The 23,748-nt window shown below is 43.2% G+C and overlaps 1 protein-coding gene and 1 long non-coding RNA gene across 8 annotated transcripts in view; one reads left to right on the forward strand and one right to left on the reverse strand.

The window, feature by feature from the left end:
- The window catches only part of Car10 (carbonic anhydrase 10), a 502,355-nt gene that overhangs the window by 397,639 nt on the left and 80,968 nt on the right, over positions 1-23,748 (forward strand). For both annotated transcript variants that reach the window (NM_001427769.1, XM_017597693.3), the window contains one exon: positions 1,396-1,581. In NM_001427769.1, coding sequence (NP_001414698.1) covers positions 1,396-1,581 — 186 coding nt within the window. The remainder of the gene's footprint in view (positions 1-1,395; positions 1,582-23,748) is intronic.
- Positions 1-23,748, reverse strand: part of LOC108352122 (uncharacterized) — a 30,208-nt gene that overhangs the window by 2,632 nt on the left and 3,828 nt on the right. For 2 of the 6 annotated variants that reach the window (XR_010055444.1, XR_010055443.1), the window contains exon 3: positions 1,220-23,724. The exons of 1 other annotated variant lie outside the window; for it this stretch is intronic. This is a non-coding gene — a long non-coding RNA (uncharacterized LOC108352122). Of the gene's footprint in view, positions 1-1,219; positions 23,725-23,748 lie in introns of those variants that run through there. 3 more of the 6 variants (XR_005490691.2, XR_005490692.2, XR_010055445.1) reach the window with 3 other exon arrangements.

The raw sequence follows: 23,748 nt of genomic DNA on the forward strand, positions 1-23,748 counted from the left end.
ACTTTGACATCCTAAGCATTTCTAAGCTAAGCAATCTTAAACACACTTTGTCACTGTGGACCCTTCAAACCCACCCACCTTGAGAACTCTTAGTCTTGCAAAGTTGAAACTCTGTGTCAACTAAACGCTGACTTCCATTCCCTTCCTGACCCCAACCTCTGCAATCTCTATTCTAATGCTGTCTCTACAATTTATTCTGCTTTTGACACCTCAAATAAATGGGATTCCTTTATATCTAGAGCGACTTCTAATAAAGAGTGTGGTCTGTTACTTGACTGTTTTGAAGATGGCTTATAGTTTTGTCTCCCAACTCTTCTTCCCAAGAGGGACTCTGTGTTATGTCCATTGTATGCTTACACAACTTCAGCTTGACAACATTAAATACATCTTCCCAAGTTACACAGCTGACACGAAGTGAATTGGGAAACTTTTGACACCAAAGACTCAGGTGGGTTTTTGAAACACTGGAAAAAATTGTGGATGAGCTTGGGACACAGGCTTTGATTGACAAACTGTTAAACTATGCAACGATTTTCTTCGGACACAATAGATAACTCTGATGAATGGGTTTCTTGAAACATGGGGTATCTCCATAGTGTGTCAGGCTGCGAGAGCCTGTGACAGCTCTCCATTGATGGTGCAGAGCTCTGCACTTGCCAATCAGTGTAGAACAAGGAAATGAAGCTGAGCATGGAATCCAAAGGGGGGAAAGGAGGAGGGAAAAAAGAAACAAGGTTTAATAGTAGGCAGAACTAAAGAGAGATGGGATTGGGCAGAGAAATATTCTGAATGTGAGATGATGTGGGGTCCCATGTGTCTCCCTTCAGATTAGCCCTGAGGCTATGTTCTTTGAGTGGTGACCTGAACACTCTTCCTGATGCCCACTGACGAGACTGGAGAGAAACCTAACCAAAACTGCTGGACTGAGTGCCTGGACCTTCATGGTTCAGCCAACTCCCACTGGGGCTTTCCTACCCCTCATGTGGATCCCTTAAACTCTACTTACGACTTTCACCATTCTCTTATACCTGAAGGGTTTTTGTTTTTGTTTTTAGCTCTTACACCATCTTTACCTTCTAAACAACTTCAATGAGAAGGACAAACTAATTTTAATAAGGTGCAATCTACAAAATTGTTGTCATGGTTGGTGAAAAATCTCTTGAGTCCCTCCTTTCAAGTTCCTGAATGATAAATGTGACTTATGACTCATCGGAAGTACCTTAGAAGGCAGGCATGGAAGGAAAACCCTCTGAAGATATCTTCACTTCCTTCTGCACACATAGATTTAGCCTGGTGTGTCATCAGGAGATGTAAATGGGTCTGCCAGGCACCTTTCTGGATTTGGGAAGAAATACAAAGAAATGCTTGTCTAACCTGTTTCCCATTGCCTTGTAGGTCAGTGGGACGATGTACAACACTGGAAGGCATGTGTCCCTCCGCCTGGACAAGGAGCACTTGGTCAATATTTCAGGAGGGCCCATGACATATAGTCACCGCCTGGAAGAGATCCGGCTACACTTTGGAAGTGAGGACAGCCAAGGGTCTGAGCACCTCCTCAACGGACAGGCCTTCTCTGGGGAGGTAAGTGCACCTAGCAAAGTGCAATGGCTTACGGCCAACTTGTAGGATTCCATGCCTCCATAACAACGAAATAACAGATGGGAAGGTTCCCTGGTACCTTTCTCCTTTTCCTTGTGGTCTTCAGTTTCCCAGAAGAGGCTACAGTGAAACAATATTTCTTTTTGAAACGCTAGCAGGGAGACTCATGCCCTGGCATGTCCTAGTGTTTCTCAACCTTCCCAACGCTGAGACCCTTTAATAGAATTCCTCATGCCGTGGTGACCCAGAACAGTAAAATTATCTTGTTGCTACTTTATAACTGTAATCTTGCTAGTATTGTGAATTGTACTGTAAATACCTCATATACAGAATATCTGATATTCAACCCTGTGGGGGGGGGTCATAGCCCACAGGTAGGGAACCACTCTTCTACAGTTCCTTTTCTGTGCCTCTTCACTTCTACCTCTTTGAGAAGAACCAGCTTCTCTTGCATCCTGTATGACAGCATAGCATCCCTCTGGTAAAGTGGGTCTTATATACTTGAATATATGACGCACTGTGAAATCAATGTCAAGGAACTGAAGAGTTTGCCTGAAATTCTACAGCATGGAAATTCCACTGTGTCACACCATTGATGGTGAGTGCCACCAACAGCCCAGACCAAAAAATAAACCAAAACAATGCAGCTAACAGCCGTTTCAGATGAGATAAGAGATACGGTTTAACCAGATTTCATCTGTGAGGCGACACTTGACCTATTTCACTCTTTATATGCATGAGGAGTAGAGTCCTCATATAATAAATAGCCAACAACCAGGTTCCTAGTAAGAATCCTCAATCACTGATGTCAAAAAGACTTCAAAAGTTCAAAAGTGTAGATTATATAGGGTCTGTTTATTTTGCTATTTAAGGTCATGGTTAAACCTGGCAATTTTTTAATGCCCTAAGGTCATATGTTATCAAATAGGCCACGAGTTTAAGAAATCCCTTAGCCAGATTTTGATGTACATTCAAAATACATTGACTGTGAGTCGGCTTAGGGACCCAACTCGTTACTAGGGATACAAGGATTTAAAAATGAAAAAGGAAGAAAAGAGTTCTTGCCCCAGACAAGTTCAAAAGGAACTATATTCAAATCCTTGAACTATAATGGCATGCTGAAATAGAGATGTACAAAGGCCCTGGCAGCCTCAGAAAAAGAGAAAAATGACACATTTTACTTGAAGGGTCAGGAGGTGCTTCACACAGAAGGTGCCCTTTGAACTGAGCTGTGGGGAGAAGCTAGAGAGAGCAATTTTAACACATCAGCTTTGGAGTCAAAGGACCCGAATTTGTAGCCCTGCTTTGATACACACCATGTAATCTTGGGACATCACTTGATCCTTCTAAGGCACAATTTAGACACCTCTCAAAGATGTTTTAATGTTTTAGTGGGATCCCAGATGTAAGGAGTACGTGGTCGATAGATTAAAAGGAAAGATAAAGCAGGGAATGAGGGATAGGATGAGAAAGGGGCCTCCAGGCATGTCAGGGCACTGTGTTCTCGAGACAGTGCACGGAGATCGGTCATGTATTAATAATGGCTGCATAGACAATGGGCTCCAGCTGCTGTATGAGATTCTCTCTGTAGGGGGAGGCATGTTAGGATTGATTAAGGATGTCTGCTGAAAAGGAACCAAGTAAAAGAAAACTCTCCTGAACTAGAACATGGCAAGAAATATAAGCAAAGTAGGGCAAAACTTCACAATAAGGAGAGGCCGGAAGGGGCAGGGGAAAGGTCAATCTCAAGTAGGGCATCGTGAAAGATAAACTCTTCCTTATGGTAATGTGTTTTAAAGTTTGCTGTGACTTTTCAGTTGACTTACTTTCTCCTCGTTTTATTTTTGTTTTGTTTTTTTTTCTCCCCCTGGACTGTCCTACTTCAGTGCTTGCCACGGCACTGCTTCTAATTAGAAACATTATTTAAGTGAGTGGGTAAAATGTAGATGGCTATTAGGCTAAAATCTTTACCCCATTGCTTCGGTTACTTCAATGTTTAAGGAGGGTAATTTGTAACATATACATTAACAACTTAGAATTTGAATACATCTCAAGGCCTTAATGGATACATAATAATTTAATCTCAGCATATTAGTCTTCCAAGACCTGTTACAGGCCACAGGGACTAGGTATTTTAAAGAATCTATGTTTAAAAGTTCCCAGAAAGACAGACATGGTGACATCTGGAATACCAGCCCTAGGGAGGCAGAGGCAGGATGGTCATAAGTTTGAAGTTAGCCTGAGCTACACAGCAATACCCTATCTCAGAAAAATAAGTAAATAAATGAATAAATAAATATTCCCGGGAGAATCTGATTACGAAGCATTCTTGTCTGTTCTTGAGTGTTCGTTAACAATTACATTTACACAGAGCAGCAAACCAACCTACATCTTGGGCAGTGTGCTCTGGGTCTGCACAATTGTGGAAAATTCCCAGGGCATACTGGTTAGCAGCCGCCATGCCAGCTAGAGAAGTCTCTTTTTCTAGTAGTAACTGTCTTGAAAATGGCGAACTGGGGTACAATATGGGTTGATGAGACTTGGGCTACAGCTTTCTCAGCACACACACACACACACAGACTTGGGCTACAGCTTTCTCAGCACACACACACACACACATACACACACAAACACACACACATGCACACTCACACACACACATATACAGGCACATATACACACATACACATACACACATGTGCACACACGCATACATGCACACACATACAAATACACACACATACACACATGCATGCACACATACACCCCAACCTGCAATGAAGCCTGTATCACCCTCAGCATAAGTATAGCCACCCAGGGCAGATCACACTAATGTCCGTATGTTTCTTTCCATATCCCTCAGTTTGCATGCACCATGTAAGCTTACCAGCGCATAGTGCTTCTATAGCATTTTGGAGGCTCCAAAATAATTTCATATGAAGATCACTGTGCACCCAGTTGGCCTTTGAGATATTAAAGCCTCCCTAGTGAACAAGAAGAATTGAACACCTATGTCACATGAAGGGAAAGACCTAGGGCCAACCGTGGAAACAGCAGACAGGAGACATTCAGCTTAATATGTGTTCTAACAATGGGAGCTATCTATCAATGAAATGAGTTTGCTTCTGAGAATAGCGAACTCCTGTCACTAGATTTATTAAGCCCTGAACACTTCTTAAACAATGGGTGAACTATTAGCTTTAACATACCTTCTAATTACTAAACTCTACACAGTCCACAACTTCCTTCCAGAAACTCCTTCCAGTTAGATTCCAGTTAGCCTCAGGAAAGGCAAATATTTATTACCCCTTAGCTTAACTTTTCCTATTTCTTTTGTACTGCCTTCAAAGCCTCCCTTGGTCTCTATTTCTGGCTGTCCTTTGAGAGGACCCAAGTAGACACCTCTTGCAACAGATCATGTGTTTATTTTGCTGACAGTGAGTAATCCATTGCCGTCTACTCCATCTATTATTGCCGATCATGATGAGTCAATTAATACCACGCATTTTCCTTGGCATACTGCAGTGGCTACTGTCTGAAGAGCTGTACGTTAGGCATAGCCTTGTCTAGTGAGGTTATTATAATTGATGGTAATCATTTGCTTTGTTTTATAAAACTGTGTGGATGTAAGACACCATTAGCAACTGCATTTTTTTCTGTTAAAATTATTCATGTCCTACATGAAGAATTCCTGGATGCCTGATTGGAGGTTGGTGATAAATGAATGTATTCAGGGATTCAAATGTCTCAATTTTTTAAAAGGTAGGGATTAACTGTTTTTAATAATCAAGCTCCTTAGCTTGCTAATCATTTTAAGTGCTGAGATTAATATCTAGTATAAAGTGGGTTATTTGTAGGATGAAACAAAAGATAATATTAGGAAAGAATCATGTTTGTAGATTAAGTTCCAGTAGTGAGACTAGGCAAGAAAAAAAATCTCTCTTACTTGAGGGAAACGGGACAATTTCATCTTCAAAACCTCCTTTGAGTTCTTCATTCCCTAGGGATAACATAGTACCCTGAAAACTGCACTAGCCACATCACGGGACACCTTTGGCCAGATCTCTGATTCATTTTCTCCTCTCTCTGTGGCTACTGTGCTCCTGTTGTGTGCTGGGCTCTGAGCAAACAGCACCCGATTTCTACTCAGAAGTGCCACAAGTCTATTAGGGAAAATATATGTTTAATGTGTGTGTGTGTGTGTGTGTGTGTGTGTGTGTACATATGTTGAATACACCCACATGTGTGTGTGTGTACAGGGTTGTACACACTAATAGTGTGGCTATATTTAAGGTTTCTTCCGAGAGAAAATGATGAGATAGCTATCTCGGATCATAATAAGAAAGAACGACAAGCAGCCCTTCACACGGCCATGCTCATGGCTCCTCTGAAGGTGAAGTAGCAGCATTGACCTTCCTGGATCTCAGCCTCGGGAGTCTCTGGAGTCTCCAGTTCTGCTCAAAAGACAGGGAGGAAAGAGTCCATAGGTGTTGCTATGGTGATGTAGATTATAGTTTTCATTAAAGAGGGAGACTAAAAACCACAGGTGAAATATAAGATGGCTTATGTTTTGTGTCTCTGAATCAGAAAAGAGACTTTCGTGATCAGGAAGAGGAACAAACAATGCAGGCTCTATCTCTTCAAGGAACCAATTATCTGCATCCTTGAGAGACTGCTCCACATAAACACACAACTGGTAGGCATAAGCAACCAAAACCAAGTTGTCCCGGCATGCACTAGAGTGTGGGAAGAGCTAAGGAGCAATAACTGAGAACCAGGGTGCCAGTAAGCACAGCCCATGGTAGGATTAGGGGAAGTAAAGGCAAACTGTCCAGCACTCAGATGTTCCACAGGGACCCCCTGGTAAAGATACTTCATTGGCCCAATTAGAGATTGAGGGGAAATAAGAACTGGGATACATACGTGTAATAAGAATGTGGATAGTAAACATGGAAGTGCTACTGTGTGGTGTACGCCACGCAAAAGCTCCTCCCTCTGTTATGTCAGACTCATCTCTACAGCCATCGTCTACCTCAGTCTCCCTCTTCTAGCTTCCCAAGATCCTTTCTCCCCCAGGCGCTGCCTCTTCTTGCCTTGCAGAGAAAGTTGTATGTCCCTGAATGGGAGGCCTTGCATTACCTTGTAGGTCAAGTCAAGCCCAGGAGCTAAGAATGGTTTAAATTTCTAAAAGTTCCTTTGCAAAAATAATCAAAGAGAGTATCAGAAGTAGTAATCAACAGAGATCATATGTAGCCTGCAAAAGATCAAAATACTGTTAGATTTTTTAAAAAATATGCTCAGCCCAACTAATATAATGTCACCAATCACTGTGAGTCTTGTATCTATTTTTTCTCACGTCTGATGGGAATTTTTGTTTGGTCAGAGCTGCAGTCTCAGCACTTTGTACACTGAGCACATGAGGCCAGCCAACACGTGCTCACTGGATAAAGTCATCTGAATAAACTTCTTAAGCAAAGAGCTATTCCTCCAGAGATACCATGTACCTAATGCAATGTCCAACATACAGTAAGTTATGTTTGTAAAACAGTCACTGAATGAACAACTCAATCAACTGTCAGTGTCCAAGAAACAAAAACATTAGAGCAGGGTTTGTTGTTTGTTTATTTGTTTGTTTGTTTGTTTGTTTGTTTGTTTGTTTGACTGAAATCCTGACTTGTGTTAACTATACAGGAAATATACAAAGGCATTTAAATTGAAGATGGAGGGACTGGAGAGATGGCCCAGTAGTTAAGAGCTCTGGCTGCTTTTCCAGAGGACCCAGGTTCAATTCTTAGCACCCACAGGGTTGTTCAGAATCCCAGTTCCAGGCAAGATGGTGCCCTCTTATGGCCCCATGGGCATCAGGCATATCTATGGTGCACACAAGTGTATGCAAGACAAACATCCCCAAGCATAGAATACTAATTAATTGATTGATTGATTGATTGATTGATTGATTGATTAAAGATGAAATATTTGGGTAAAAGTTGCTGAAAGCTTCAACTGCCCTTAGAAATCGGGGTTTGGGGGAGAGGGAAAATTGTTGGTAATTATTACTAAGGAATTTCTCTAGAAGTACCAATCTATACCTACCCTTTATATGGTGGGAGACGTAGGAGGATTAAACAGTGTCACCCTGAAGGGACTTCAGATCCATTAGAGGGACAAGACACAGACTTGACTCACAAATGGCTTCAGAATGTCATTGAAAATACCTGGCCACTGTCTACCTGCTTTGCAAATAACTCCCGTTCATCTCCTCCAAAGAACAGACAGTGACTATCACACGCAAGAGTGAGTAAGACAGCCACATCCCTATCTCTGAGGTGTTTCCCATCCAGTGGAGGGAGACAACTCAGGAATAATGGGAAGAATAAATGAGGCCATCTGTAGCATCAGAAGAGAGCAAAGGCTATGAGGACTTAAACAACAGAGAAAGGAGACGAAGGGTCAAGCTTGGAGACACGAGGTACAAGTCTAAACAGGGTAGCCAGCCTGGGTCTCACTGAGAGAACAGTATTTGTTAGGTTGACAGGGAGACTAATCAAGGGAAGGACCTTCTAGGTGAGCACAGTGGCCCTGAGTGGGAGAGAACTTCGAGCATTTACACAATAGCAGAAACAGTGTGGGCTTGTGCAAGAGTGCTGGGGCTGAGGGAGAGCTTATGGGTCCTCCTGTCATTGACTCTGTGTGGTAAAAATCAAAACTCTCTCTTAAAGTACACTGACAAGAATTCTCTTTGAATGGGCAAGCATCAGTTCCATGACTTTGCTCTTAATGTGAGCTCACCTGGGGTGATGAAGGTCCAAGGTCATCCAAACAAGAATGTCAAGGCTAGATTCAACTCCTGAACTTCTGCTATTACGATGCTGAGGGTGTGCCAAGGTTTCTCTGCAAACTCCACACTGATGGCTATTTGCCTTGCTCTGGTGCTAGCTCAGTAGGTAAATCTGAAGACTGCAAAGCCAGGGGTTGGGGCTGGCGGCTGTCTTTAAGGAGCCTGTGATCTAGCCGAATAACCTGTCTTCCGATTAGACTGTTAATTCTTGGCAGTCCCAGAGTGGGTTGTACTCCTTAAAAATACCTCCCTGTGTACATAATGAGCTGTGGGTAAATACTGCTGAACAAAGAAATGGAAGGAGTAAATGAAGATAATGTAGACTAGAGCTTTCAACGTGCCTAAATTATGCCCAATATGTCATAATCAAAATTCTATAGTCATAATGTCAACCCTAATGAAGTTAATGTCAATATTAACAGAGATTTTTTTGAATTTAGATGTTAAATTATTCACAAATTCAAGGTAAGTGAATTCTTCTGGGCACCTGGGAAGAGCAATGGAATAGCCGAGAGCAAGTGTGTTAGAATAATTCATTTCAATTCTTCATCTCAGCCCTGGAATCACTCCCCAGATCAAGGCAGGGAGCTTGTCTCTGACAGTGCTAGAAACCAAAGTCTGAAGCTCCACGAAGCAATCTTACCCAGACTGGGCAAGGAGGCCTTTGAGAGCCTAGCAAACAGGAATTGAGATCCCTGATGCTGACCATGCACAGAATAAATACAACTGCAAGAGGGTGGTGACCGATCCGTGTGGCTTTTCTTGGGACATTTTTACGTTTATGGCTGGGGAAGGAGAGCTCAGCTCATTGAGCAACTTCCTGGGTTGTCAATTGTAGATGCTCCCAATGGGGCCTTTGATGGCAGTCTACTGTGTCACTATCCCACCCACCCCATCCTAACCTATAGGTAGCTCTGGTCTATCCACTAGGATGACATTATGATGGCTACCATCCTCTTTCTTAGGACTTACATATCCTTTCCTATTGTTTCCCAGAAGCAAGGAGGGAGTTGCTGTAGCGCAAGGTAAAATTTAAAGACAGAAACTTTAAAAACTGCGATTTGATTGAGGTTCAGCTTCAGACCTGACCATCACCATGGCAACCATCATTGTCAGCATTTTACAAGTGTTGAAAGAGGTCTGGGTTTATTTAGAAAGCGGTGAAAGAGAACTAGAAATATGGATCGGCAGTTAAGAGCGCTCACTGCTCTTGCAGAGACTCTGTTCTGTTTCCAGCATCAGACAGCACAATTGCCTGTAACTCCAGCTCTAGGAGACCTGAAACCCTCCTCTGGCCTCTGCAGGCACTTGCATACATGTAGTGCCCATAAATGCACTCAGGCACATATACATAAATTAAATTAATAAATCTTCGCAAAGAAGCCAGTGACAGTACACCTAAAGGGGTGAGTAGTGTTCATAGTACTGCTGTGAAGTAGCCAGACTTTGGGGGGGAAAAAATCTCATTTCCAAATCTTTTCCAAAGCTGGAGATTGAATGACTTATTCCTTGTTGTTCTGACCCAATGTCAACAGTTTGGTGAACACTTGAGGAGGTTCAAGGAAAAGTCACGTCTTCCACTTTAAGGTACAGACTCGGACTTGAAACAAGCCACTGGACTCAGTCTCCACATGGGTGGCTGTGCCAGGAGCACCTGTGGGGCCATCTCTTCCAACACACCTGCAGAAGCATCACCAAATGCCAGGGAAGGCAAGTGACAGGTCACTCACATTCCGTGGTAGAACTAGGAGCAGATCCTGAGTTTCCTGGCACAAAGTTTCAATTTTTAATGTGTCACATTAAATTTCTAGTTCTACCAAACCCGGGAGTTGAAGAGACATTTTAGGTAATTTAGGTAAGTCAATAGAGAGTAAGGAGATCCCCCAAAATCACATGTCCGGCATCAGCAAGCAGAAGGCCATCTTTATAGATGCGGCCTCAAGACAACAAAGACATGGGCCAATTATTCACAAACATTAAGTGTTGAGAAATACCCACAAAAGATACATGTAGAAGTCACCAAGTTACCCCCTCCCAAAAAGGACCAATAGAGTCAAGCCAAGCCATAAACAGGGTTTGGTTGCAAGAAATATAGAAAATAAAGCTCAGAAAAATTCAAACCAGGAAACATGGTCCATGGCGATGCTTCCCTGGGTCTCAGAAGGAAAAATTGATCACATTGTGGCATTCAGTAATTAGAGTGAGGGCTGTGGATCGAGATCACTCACTGGATGAAGTCTTCCCCCGAGAAGTTGAGGGCCTGATTTGACTCCCCACAATGCCTGTAGATGTAGTAGCTATCTGTAATTCCAGCGCCTAGAAAGCAGAGACACGGAGTCCCCGGGGGCTGGCTCACTGGGCTAGCTAGAGTCGGTGAGGTCCAGGCTCAGGAAGAGTCCTGTCTCAGTAAATAAAGCAGAGAGTGATCAAGGAAGACATTTCTCTTATTGAGGGTTTCTCCTGCTGTGACAAAACACCCTGACCAAAACCAGCTTGAGGAGGAAAAGGGTTATTTCACTTCCACTTGCACATCGCAGTCCATCATCAAAGGGAGTCAAGACAGGAACCTGGCGGTAGAAACTGAAGCGCATGTCATGGCGAAACACTGCTAACTGGCTTTGCTCCTGATGGCTTGCTCAGACTGCTTTCTTATAAAACCTAGGACGACCAGAGTCCAGAGGTGGTGCAGAAAATACCCCATGGGCAGTCCAGTGAGATGGTTTTTTCTCCATTAAGATTTTTCTCTTTCCGAATGACTGTATCTTGTGTTCAGTTGACATTAAAACTGGCCAACACAGCATCCAGTGTCAACTCCAGGCTCCCACGCATGCATACAAACACACACACACACACACACACACACACACACACACACACACACACACACCACATGCACCATATGCATGTGAACACACATGTGTATTCTATACACACAATCATGCTCAGGAAAATAAAAGAACCTAGAGCTATAAATAGTGTCTGCACAGTTTGAGTCTTCCCACCCACATGCACCAGTATCCTCCAGAATGGCTCTGTTACAGTAAATAAAAGCCATCTAGGTACTAATGTTGCCTATCCACCTTACGAATGTACTGCTCTGCAATTCAAAACAAAGCCATTTAAAACCCCTAGATTCGTCTGCTCTGACATATCGATAAACCTCTTTTGAAACAAAGCTAATCATCTCAACGGCACTGACTTAATTGCTCACCAGTTGACAGATAATAAACAGACCTGAGGATTAAAATATGAACTAATTACTGTACTCAATTCCATTTACTTGATTTCATGTTCCATTAATTTTTTCTTTTTGCATCATTTCTGGTGGAAGCCTTAGATTTACGGTCACCTCAAATGAGTTATGCTACTTAGCTGCCTGTGGCATGCTCCTGTTCGGAATCAGTTGGAAAAGGGCAGAATTCTGGGCAGTAAATACTGAGGCAAAGCGGTGTAGGATATAGTAAGTGAGGGTAATTATCCGTCCCCAAATACCAGCCAGAGTCAGTGTCTATAAATCTATCCCTGGCTCAGTGCTGAACAGGCAACACTGGAATCACACTCATGATTATTCATTGGATCTGCTCATTAAGGCAATCTCCAAGAACCATGGTAGCTTCTGCTGGAAGCAGGCTGGAGGGAAGCAGAGATAGCATTCGAAGGGGAAAGGGCATTGACCTAAGAGTCAGTCACGCACGCCCACACAGGGCGACATTTCACTTCAGAGTATCCGATCTCAAGAGCCTGTCCTGTTATTTGGTGGTTGTGAGGCCTTGGTAAAGGAAGAGCTCTGAGTAAATCACCTCTAGCCTTTTTGATCAGTCAGGATGATGGTCCTGTGTATGTTTCAGGGTATCTCTCGAGCACCAATAGCAGGACAACAGACGCCCTCCCTGTGGAGGGGCCCTTTAAATGACTAAGAAAATACTTTATTGGCCAGCCTAACAGCACTCAGATTTCTTGCAGATAAGATATGTTAGAATAATTGCTTGGGTTAGTGTGGCCACTCCTATCAGCTGTAATTTACTGAGCATATACTTTGCTATTGGGTGTTGTACAATATGATCATCCTAATCCGTGCAATAAATGAGTGAATTAGTCCTCATTCTTACCTATTTATGCATGAAGAAAAGAAACCTGGAGAGGCAATAGGTGCTACTTTCAGCCCTGCCCCTGGCGGGGACAGGGAAGAATTGGGATTTGAACCCTGATCTCTGACTCAAGCTTGTCAGTGAAGACATCTCGGGCTCTGACCCCAAGCAGCCCCTTGATCACAGTTAAGTCCAATCCCCCTGACACTAAATGTCATACTCTGAGGCCTGACATGATCTTTCGGTCCCTCTGAGTTCTGCTTCAAAACAGTTTATGCACACTGCTGCCACCCCACCCCCACCGTAAAGTGAGACAGGAGCCTACCCCCTCTAAACTGCACGATCTGATGTGAAATACAACCCACGTCGTTTTGTGTGCTTGCTGGGGACTGTAGCTCCTTCGTGCACTCTCCCCACACAGAGGAGCAGGATAGCAACCGGGTCGGTATGCACAGGTGTGCCGTTGCCATGGTCGCTCTTCGCTCAAACGCAGTAAGCATGGTGCGGTACACCTGTAAACGTGTGTACAAATATGTTTGCTGCTTCCTGCCAAAGCACAAGAAACTGTACTCCTGTTTCAAAGGTAGCTCGAATGGATACATTCTCTTGCTTTGAATAGTATTTGCTGAGCTAGAAATTTCTGGAGTCGGCCTTGAAACTAAATCCTGCAGGGGCGATTTGGCAAAATGAGCTTAGCCTAGAGATTTTAAATCACACTTCCAGCCAGAAGGGGAAACTCTCCAGGGATCACAGGTCTGTGCACCGGGGCTCAGTACTCCTGTGCCAGAGCTTCAAAGCAAACCACTACGTCTGCTTCAGTAAAGAATAATTGTATACAGACCAGAATGGCCACCACAGCACAGATGCTCTTTCGGTAAGGTCCACTATGAGGGGTCAAGCGTTTCCTGTCCATTACACCTGCTTCTGAGAGCCGATGTGCTCTCTAGATGCTGAGCTGTGACTTGCTTGCATGAGCAGCTGTTAAGATTTTAGAGGTACCAATTGGTAGGCTTATTGATTTCTGGGTTTAACTCCTCCATTGCTTACCAGTTAGGACACTGATCAAGTTACTCAACTTCCTAGTACCTCAGTCATGAGTTTCCTCATTAAGACAAAAATAGTGATTCCTGTACTAGAAGGAGATTTTTGTCCCCTGCCCAGCTTTAATGAATTTAGTGTATGAACAAAAATATTCAAACATTCAACCGTACGGTGTGATGTGGTCTCACAATGGCTCTCACAAGAACCACCATAACCATATAGATATTTCCATCACTCTAAAGAGCTTGTGACCCCTTACCATCAATCTTCCAAGCCCTGACCCTGGTAACTTAACTGCTCATTAAGCTATCACTATACCTTTGACATGATCAAACTTTTTATTTTATCACACCACTGTAGAATGCTGTCGTCCAGACATGGGATGACTGCCGCCTCCTGGATTCTCTGCAACTGTGATTAACCATGGGAACTAAGGCCCACCACAGAGAGGAGGGAAGGCTCAAAAGGCAGCTCACTAACCACATAAGACCCCATTTCTTTCCAGGGATATATTCACCATTAAGGATTGCTGGGATAGGGGGCATTTGGTCTTTAGTGGTTATTCACACTCTTGTAAGTAACCCCAATTAAACGTAGTGGTTTACCAAGCTAGACTTTGGTGGAATTACTTCTTTGATCTGTCTGGGTGGGCAGATGTTTCTTCACTGATTGCTCAGGGGAAAATATCAACCAGCATGGACAGTCAAGTTGACTTGTTTTTCTTTTGGAGAACGCTTCTCTACATTGGAACAAACAGAGAGTACTTGAATAGAGAGCGCCACAATCAAGATTCAAAATGGTCCGCCCAACCAAGGTCCTGCCTTCAGCAGCTGCTCCAAACAGCAGCTTTCCTTAGCAGTGACATGCTTCCTCAGACCTCCTTCAGCGCATCACCCCATCTAACAAGAACCCAGAGTGGCACCCAGGCAGGAAGTGAGCGTCTTATAAATCACATCAGCCACTGTGGGTTGGTTCAACCCTCAGGACACTTTGCTGCTTGACATTTTCCTTGAGCTGTCATCAATGCTGCCTAAGGAAGGCTGCCTAGAGGAAGAAATCCCACAGTCTTTGCAAAAGGTGTTATCTCCTGCTGGGGCATGTGGTCAGGACTGTGATGTGTCCTAGTACCCATTGTGATGGTTTATAGAGTTCAGATACTACCTGTGGCTCCTCCCTCATGAGTATGAGTAAGAGCTTTATAAATGAGGAACCCTGAAAAGGTTGACCACCCTGTCCTTCCACCTTCGCCATGAGAAAATACAGCACTTAACCCATCTCTGAAAAAAATATATATATAGCCCTTATCCAACAACCAAATTCATTAGAGCCTCATTGTTAGATTTCTTATCCTCCGAAACTGCCAAAGGAAGTTTTTATATTAATTAGTCAGCTTCAGATGTTCTATTACAACAGCACAACTGGACTAACATATGTAGGACTGAGTACTGGGATGACTTTAGAGTTGGAGGGCAGTTGAGGAAGTGCCTCCCTATTTCCCCTATTCCAGACACCAGGGGGTGCCTTTCGAAGTCCCCAGAATGTGTCTATTCATACCATACTTTCTTTATCCATCCCTCTGTTGTTGAGCTATTCTTACAAATGGCAGCAATGAAGAGGCTATGGTTCCCATCCCCCAAGGCCAGCTGTTGAAACAGAATAATCAATCACCTCACCTGGTTGCCCTGGCAACAGTCAGACCTAGAGTAATGGTAACAGCTCCCGCATTCACTCTCAGAAGTACCTTGGTTTGAGAAACCTGTGTATGACCCTCACTAGTGACCACATTTGTGTTCATTCCACCAGTGGTGTGTAAGGGTTCCCCTAGCACAGCTGCTCACCAGCCTGTGTTACTTGTCTGTTCAATGATTGCCAAGGACTGCAAGTCAACAGATCGCAGAGACACATGCATATCGATGTTTACAGCAAACACTGTTCATAATAGCAGAATTCTAGAACCAACCTTAGTGCTTGACAACAGAGGGATGGATAAAGAAAGTATGATATAAATAGACACAATTAAAGGGGTTTTTTTTCAGCCCTAAAGAACAAAGTTGTGTTGTCTGCAGGAAAACTAGTGCCACTGGAGAATTGCATCAGGTGAATTAAGCCAGTCTTGGGAAAACAATTATCATATGTTTTCTCTCATCCATGGTTCCTAGATTCTATAGAAATACATATAATCATATGTGTATAATATGACAAGAGGTAGAATTTAAACTGTCTAGAGATTCAGCGAGAGGTGGGGGAGGGGGAAGAGAACATACAAAATATACTTGCATGAAAACTCAAACATTAAATAAATTAGAGCAAATTGATAAGCACATGGTCACTCTAGGTCTAGACGGCCTGATGCAAGCCACTTAGCCTCTCACTTCCCAGAAAATTAAAGGGTTAGTGTGGTCTATCCATGTCTCCCATAGTCCACCCATATCTCCCTTATAGCCTTATAGAAGTAGAGTCTCACTTTGGAGCCCAGGCTAGCCTTGACTCACAATCCTCCTGCCTCAGTCTTCTGTGTGTTGTGATTTGAAGACATTTTACCACCATGTCGTGGTAGAGGTAAAATCTTCTTGTGTAATCTCACCATATCAATATCGATTGAGGGTGATAGCTAAGTATCAGAACACTGGTATGTAATAAACCCGTGTTACCTTGCAGACCTTCCGCTGAGGACTGGGTCTACCCTTTGTAAGCAGTCACTCTCGTACCTGCCTTAGGGGAACCCTTAGGAGGTTATATCTTTGTATGTGACACCAGAAGTTAATGCTCAGATTGTTCTGTGCACGTGTGCATGTGATCCTGTGCTACTATTAAAATCGGGAATTGCTTCTTCCTGCCCCGTTGCCATCAACATGCTATTAGCCTGCATGCACACAGACACGCACATATTCTATCACACCTTGCCCTTGTGGCAAATAGATTATTTCACTAGGAACTATGGACTCCCTTTGAAACATTTTATTTTATATATTTTAATTACAAATTAGCTGATTTCTCTGCATTGGCGACCCCAAGGAAGGAAGTCAGAGAATCACCACCATCATTGATTAGGCTGTTTCTTTTCTAGTCTATAGAAAACCAGAACACAGATGACGTCACCTTAAACTCTCTGTAACTCCCATCTGGCATGGGCCTCTAGCCTCCCTCTTGGTCACATGCTGCAGAAAGCACTTGCCAGCTCCTCTTTTAAAACATATGGGGCATCCAAACACTGGATCCCACTGAGCTCTAGTGGCACTTGTGGAGTGTTCATTTAGCTTAATTTACATCATTTTAATTTTCTTAGGGCCATCTTTACCAGCTGAAGGGTAAGGGTTTTTTCCCCTCCCTTAATTAAAGAACAAGTTGGTTCCAAAGCACTCAGAACAAGCCCCACCCCGCACATCTTCCTCTCTCTCATCATTTTTCCTACTGCTGCTCTCTCTCTCTCTCTCTCTCTCTCTCTCTCTCTCTCTCTCTCTCTCTCTCTCTCTCTCTCCTGAGTGCTTTTCAGTTTCTTGCAGCACCTGACTCCTCAAAGCGGAAAGGAGATAGTCCCTGTTAGTGTTTGTAATTCTGATGACATACCTTGACGAAAAAAGCAAGTTCTGGAAGAAAGGGTTTATTCAGCATATACTTCATGGACAGGAACTCACACAGGGCAGGATCCTGCATCAGGAGCTGATGCAGAGGCCATGGAATGGTGCTGCTTACTGGCTTGCTCCTCATGGCTTGTTCAGTCTGCTTTCTTACAGAAACCAGGACCACCAGCCCAGGGATAGCACCCACACTGGGCTGGGCCCTCCCTTATTAATCACTAATTAAGAAAATGCACTACAGGCCTGCTTGCAGCCTGATATTGCAAAGGCATTTTCTTAATTAAGGTTCACTCCTCTCAGATGACTTTAGTGTGTGTCAAGTTGATATAAAACTATCCAGCACAGAGATAAAATGGCAAGGTGAGCTGCATATATCCCAGGCTAACCTTGAAATCACTGCATAGCCAAGGAGAAGCTGAGCTCCTGGCCCTTCTGCTTCTACCTAGGAAGTGCTGGGATTATGGTGAGCATCACCATAACCAGGTTTTGTCATAACGAGAATCAACACCAGGGAATTATGTCCCCTCACCAGGCAAATACTCTACCAATAAGCTACATTTTCTGTCCTGGAAACATGCAGCAGTCTTGAAGATGACCATTCATTGGTATCTCTGTCTCTTAGAATGGAAACAGCTACATCTGGTCCATGAGATTAGACTCTGAGACACAAACTGTGCCAGCCTGTGATGCATCCTGTCTGTCCTTTAAGAGTATAAATCACTAATGGTATTTTAGTAAGACATATATGCAAATCGCAGAAATGCTCTCAACTGAGGGTAAGTAAGCTTCCGGAAGAACTCGATAAGGGGCCTTTAAAATATGCCGTGGGACTCAAGGGTGACTGACTGTTCAAGTCAGCTTTAATTGTCACCCTGACACAACCTTGAAGTCACCTGAGAGGAGAGTCTTACATGAGATAGTCTCTAGATCGAGACCATCCTGGACTCGTTGGCTAGTTAGCTGGCTGCTCATCCCAATTCCAGAGTCCGCAAAGAAAACATCTGAATTTCCCCTTTCTATCTAATATCCCCTTTCACCCAGTAGACTATTCATACTAGACATGGTAATAAATATACCCCAGGTCTTAGAAACCTGTCTGTCTGGTGGGAAGGACAGCTGTCTGGCAAAGAGAGGTGCCACAACCCATGTTGACATCCCCCAATATGCCAACTGTGGCGGAGAAGGTATCTATCACCCTATTCTGATTAACCTGAAAAAATTCAGAAGCTGAAGTAGGACACATCATATCCAGATCCTCTGACTCATGTGTGTGTGTGTGTGTGTGTGTGTGTGTGTGTGTGTGTGTGTGCGCGTGCACATGTGGAAGTAAGAGATCGATATTTGGTGTCTTTCTCTATTATTCTCTTACTTTTCGAAGCAGAGTCTCTCATCAAACCTAGAGCTCCCCATTTCAATAGACTAGCTATCCCTACAAGACCTAGGGATCCCACTCCCCATCCTGCTCCACCTCTTCCCTGACCTCAATGCTACAATTACAGAACACTACACTTGGCTTTTACATGTGCATTGGGGATCCAAACGCAGGTCCTCCTGCTTATATAGAGAGCTTTTTACCCATTATGCCATCACCCAGCCCCTCTGGGAGATCCAAAGAGAGAAGTAAGAACATGGCTGACATAGAATGAGAGCATCCCAGACAAACAGAATCACCCTCTATTAGTGCAGAAAGCATACATGCAGGCAACCCAAAGCCAGCAATCAGAGATTTAGTGTCTTATGACTGTCACAACAGTCTGACTCATCACAGGGATACCAGTGGCCACCCTGGCCTCCTCCTATCTACTAACACCGTCTAACCACCCTTCCTTCCTGCCGATGCATACATCATGGGCTGACCTCAAATACATCACTCCTGGAGTTAGTGTCAAATATGTAGATACCAATGCTCTCGTTTTTCTATACGACCTTTAAAAACTACATAGACTCTCACCAAATGAAAACAATGATAATTTATAACAACGTCAACTTCTAGGGATTCCTGACCAAATGAAAGAAAATGACAGCAGTTATGGAACAGAGGCAAGGTTTCAAGTGTGACTTCCCCCTTCACCTTTATTTGTCGTCTTCTCCAATAGTTACCTTTAAGTCTTTTCTTTATTTAAGGAAGAGAAAAAGTAAAACGGCAGCCTCAGAAATAGACAACTTGATTTAACAGAGGGGCACCACCTTCCTCCTGACCGGCATAAAAAAGGAAAGGAACAGAAAGAAAAGAAGAGAGATATTTCTGCAATAACCAGTGGCAGCCAGACATATCCCCACTACGTGTCTCTGTCAGAGTCCACAATTCAGAGCAAAAAGAATTATTTTTTGCCACCCCCACTGACATGGGGACTGAGATCCATTTTCACATTCTTGGCCACCTTGTATAAACGATGATACCAACTCTCTCTTGGTCACCTTTGTCGAGGATTACAGTTCACAAGCCTATGACAACTGTAACTAGGCAGTGAAAACCCAAGGAATTCTTCTGTCCCTCGTCTTTTCAAAGTCCCAGCTACGGGACACTTTCTGAAAGACGTTTAGAAGTAGCTAAGCCCAGGTTACCCTCCCTGGGATAGTTTTCTCACTATTAATATTTTGACAAATGCCAACAGGTTAGAAGCGCATGGCTTTCTTGAGCAGAAACCGAGCTTAATCAACATTGAAGGTGTTATTGAAGGTTATTTAATTTTAATGTTCATTTTAATTAAAAGGAAAGTTCAGTTGCAACGAATCTTTAATATTGTAGCTGTGGGATTCTTTTTTTTTCAATATAGACATGTATTTTATTTGTTTTCTGAAAGTAAAAGAATGATGGCTTGGGTAAAAAGCTGGGGAATCAAGGTTAAGTTCGTAAAAGCATTGCTTCCTTAGCTGTAGAATAACTGGCTTCATTTCAAGCCTGCATCAATCCCTTTAACCTCCCTTAAGTCCCTGCTGATTCTTTAGACAGATTTACAAAACATGTCAACCAGGAAATAATGACCAACAAGTTCAGAAAAATAATCCAATTTGGGAAATGCATTCCTGCCTCCTAGGGTTTGCCAAAGTCTGAGCAGTGTGTTCAATACCTCCTTTGTCAAAGAAATGAAACAATGACTAATCCAGAATGATTCCTAGTTCCACCATTTGGCATGATGAATTCTATGTGTTCCCCCATGAAAAACGTGCTTGAGCTCCTACTGTGTGAATGTGCCAACCTTCACAGTATGTATGAATGATATTCAACCCACGGCCTGAGAAGAAACCCTTTTATTCCAGAGTCTGTCTGGATGTATACTATGCTAGAAGGCATTGTCAGCCATGGGAATGGACAGAAACTGCTATGCTCTAGTTGCAGTTGCTGGGGGTGACAGTCGGGGGGTGGGAGGTGAGAACACTGGGAGTGCCTGTCTGCACTGGTCTGTCACCATCTCCTGATCTATAAAACAGGCCCAACAGTGGTGCAGGCTATGCCTCACTGGTTTATCTTCTGCCCCAATGCTTTGGTTACTTGGCAGAGATTTCTATCCCCAACTTATTTCACCTACCCTGACCATGTGACTTGGCCCCCCTTTCGAGATTTCTACAAAGATTGTAGCCAACATCCACAGTATTCTTTCTTGTCACCAAACAATGTAGAGAAGACAATAGGCAATAGACATCTGAGCTGTAATGAAAGGGAAGAAGCCTGTAAGCCTAAGAGTGCTAACACTCCTTTTTAAAAAAAAAATCAGCATCAAGTAGATGGGAACTAAAGGGTCACAGTCACCTATTCGCTTGTCAAAGAACCCAGTTAACTAACGAAAGTGCCCGGGGCATAATTATGTACTCTGAACTTTCCCCCTAACCCAGGAGCTGGTATTCTAGTGTCTAGAGAACCTAATACTGGAAACTAAGGTGTGTATGAATATGTGTGAGCACACATGTACACATGTATACAGGCACATGTTTGTGTTTGAAGACTTAAAGCTAATGTGGGAAGAAGAGCTGGATAGGCAGTTTGGGGATATGAGAGGTGAGGGCGTACTGCTCTTTTGCATAAGAAGTCCAATTTAGGCATCCCTTGGAAGAGACCATTCGATCATAACATTATCCAATACAGGCAGGCATCCCTTGGAAGAGATTGTTTGATTATAACATTAAAAGACATGGTATGGCTGACTGTGAAGGCAGGTTGGAGAATAGGATTTCCTTACATGGTGAATCCAATATAAGGCTTAAGTATGGCGTTGAGAGTACCAGGTGTGCTCAAAATGCTCAGTTGAGATGGAGCTGGAATGGGGAAGGATTTGAGAGGTGGGAGCAGTGAAATGGGAGGGAGAAGGATTAGGCAATGTTTCTGGGCCGGTACTGAGAGTCTCGTTTTCCCTCTGCTGGGCTGAGAGGGTTTGAGCAGGGATATGACAGTCTGACAGTGTCCTGTTCTTGTTTCTTCCTACTCTGGAAGCTGTGCCCTCTCCCTGCCCTGGTCTTCCCTTGGTCTTGCCATGACTAATGAGATCAGAGCTGAATGTGCCCCTATCCATCCAGTCACTCTCCATTGTGTCACCTTGTTTTAACGATCATTCATTGATCACGGTTCTTGTCTATTTATCCATATCCTTAAATATTTTTTTCTATTTCCTTTCATGTAAAAACAATCTCTACTAATTCCTGTCCTGTCCTGTACATGAGGAAAGTACACAGGAACTCCTTTCCAAGACAGCAACTAAATAAATGTGAAAGACTGGGGTAGATCCTGAACCAGGGAAAGCACGGTGCTGGGAACAGGATTGGATTATGGTGTCTAGTTAATAGGGTTGTACTGTATTAATTTCTTAACCTCAACAAAAATATCACAAGGTAATTTAAGACACTAAACATTAAAAGAAGGAGAATCAAAAGTATACACAGCTTCCTATAATATCTTAACAACTATAAATCTAAAATTATCTCAAAACAAAAGGTTGGGGCCTGGAGAGATGGCTCAGTGGTTAAAAGCCCTGGTTACTCTTCCAGGGGACTCAGGTTTGATTCCCAGCACACATATGGCAGCTCACAACCATCTGTAACTCCAGTTCCAGAGGAGCGCCTGGGGCACCAGGCACACATGTGGTACACAGACATGCAGGCAGGAAACATTTGTACACATAAATAAATATTTTTTTTTTAATTTTAAGCTTTCTTCAGTGTTAGGGCATTGTCTTATTTTTCCATTCTGATTCTTTAGTGTTCAGAATGGCAATAGTTGCTTAATAAATATTCAATAAATAAATGGGGTGGATACTCAGTAAACTCAATAATGGCATCTTAAAAAAATAATTGAAGCATTAAAGCGCTTTGCCAAGTGCAAGATACTTTGCAAAGGGCTATTTACAAATACAAGGGAGTGTCATTGTTATCCCATTTATTAAGGGGGAAGGACTGCCCATTTCCTGAGGCACAACTTCAAAAATTAACAGTTTAACCTAGGGCTAGGATAAGCCACCGAATCTGAGCAAATCATTTCTGATTGTCACTGACCTACATCCATCTATTTATAAAGATTTCAGGAATGACTCTGAGACCAAAAAAGAACAAAAAACAAAAAAACAAAAACAAAAACAAAAAAAATTTCATTCAATTTCAATATTTTTCTTAATAATCATCATCATCATCACCATCATCACCTTGATGACATTTATCAATCTAGTTGCATTTTGAAAAAAATGTGTGGAAGACCTCTCCTACTCCACGGCTGGTTACAATTCTGTAAACTGCTACTAGAGACAAGGGGAGACCTCTCTTTCAGAAGACCCGGAAGTAAAAGCATACTTTTCACTTCCTCTTCCCCTTCGCCTAAATGTCAGCTGCTCCAGGAGAGGTGTTCCTAGGATGTTCTGGTGGGAGCAAGCCCACTGTAAGGAGACATGGGAAGGAGCAGCCAATGGCTGAAGAGTGATGCATCAAAAAACCTCGCCCAGCCCTTACCCTTCCAGCAGCACCACTTCCATTCCCAGGCAAGGTGGGACTTCCACACAGTGCACATGCAATGTGTTCTTATTGAGCATCAGATGCTTGTTACATCTTAAGGCAGGTTCTATCTTCAAGATTAGTCGTTTTCTCTCTCTAGCAAAGAACACTGTATCTAGCAGAAGATAGGGACTATATAATCAGTGACTTAATTAATTAATGCTCTAGTGAATAAACACAGAAATGATGGCTGGGAGCAAGCTCTAACCTAAGAGAACTATAGGTGTCTGCCTTCTACTTAGCCTTGGAAGAGGTGTGCAGGGTCAGTGGAGAAATAAACCGCATGTAGAAATTGCAATTCTGGATCAGACTGCAGATTTATTCTCTTTGATGCTAGGAGAGAAATAAAAACTCAAAATCATCTTTCACCTATCAGCCAGCAAGTGGTTACTGGGCACTCCCCTGTGTCCAGTTCACATCCTGAGGATGTGTGGGAGCGCCCAGGAGAGCTGGGCTGCTGGCCTCGCTGGGCAGAGGGCTGGGCTGCCGGCCTCATCGGGCACAGGTTACCAGGAAAGCTCTCCCTCGCCTTGTTGATATGCTGAGCAGCCACCTACACTTCACTCCCTGAAGAGCATGGCTCGTGCCAATAAAACCTTGACATTTACTGAAAGCAGAAAGGAAGAAGCTC

The sequence above is a fragment of the Rattus norvegicus genome, chromosome 10 (assembly GCF_036323735.1).
Source record: "Rattus norvegicus strain BN/NHsdMcwi chromosome 10, GRCr8, whole genome shotgun sequence".
Lineage (NCBI taxonomy): Eukaryota > Metazoa > Chordata > Mammalia > Rodentia > Muridae > Rattus > Rattus norvegicus.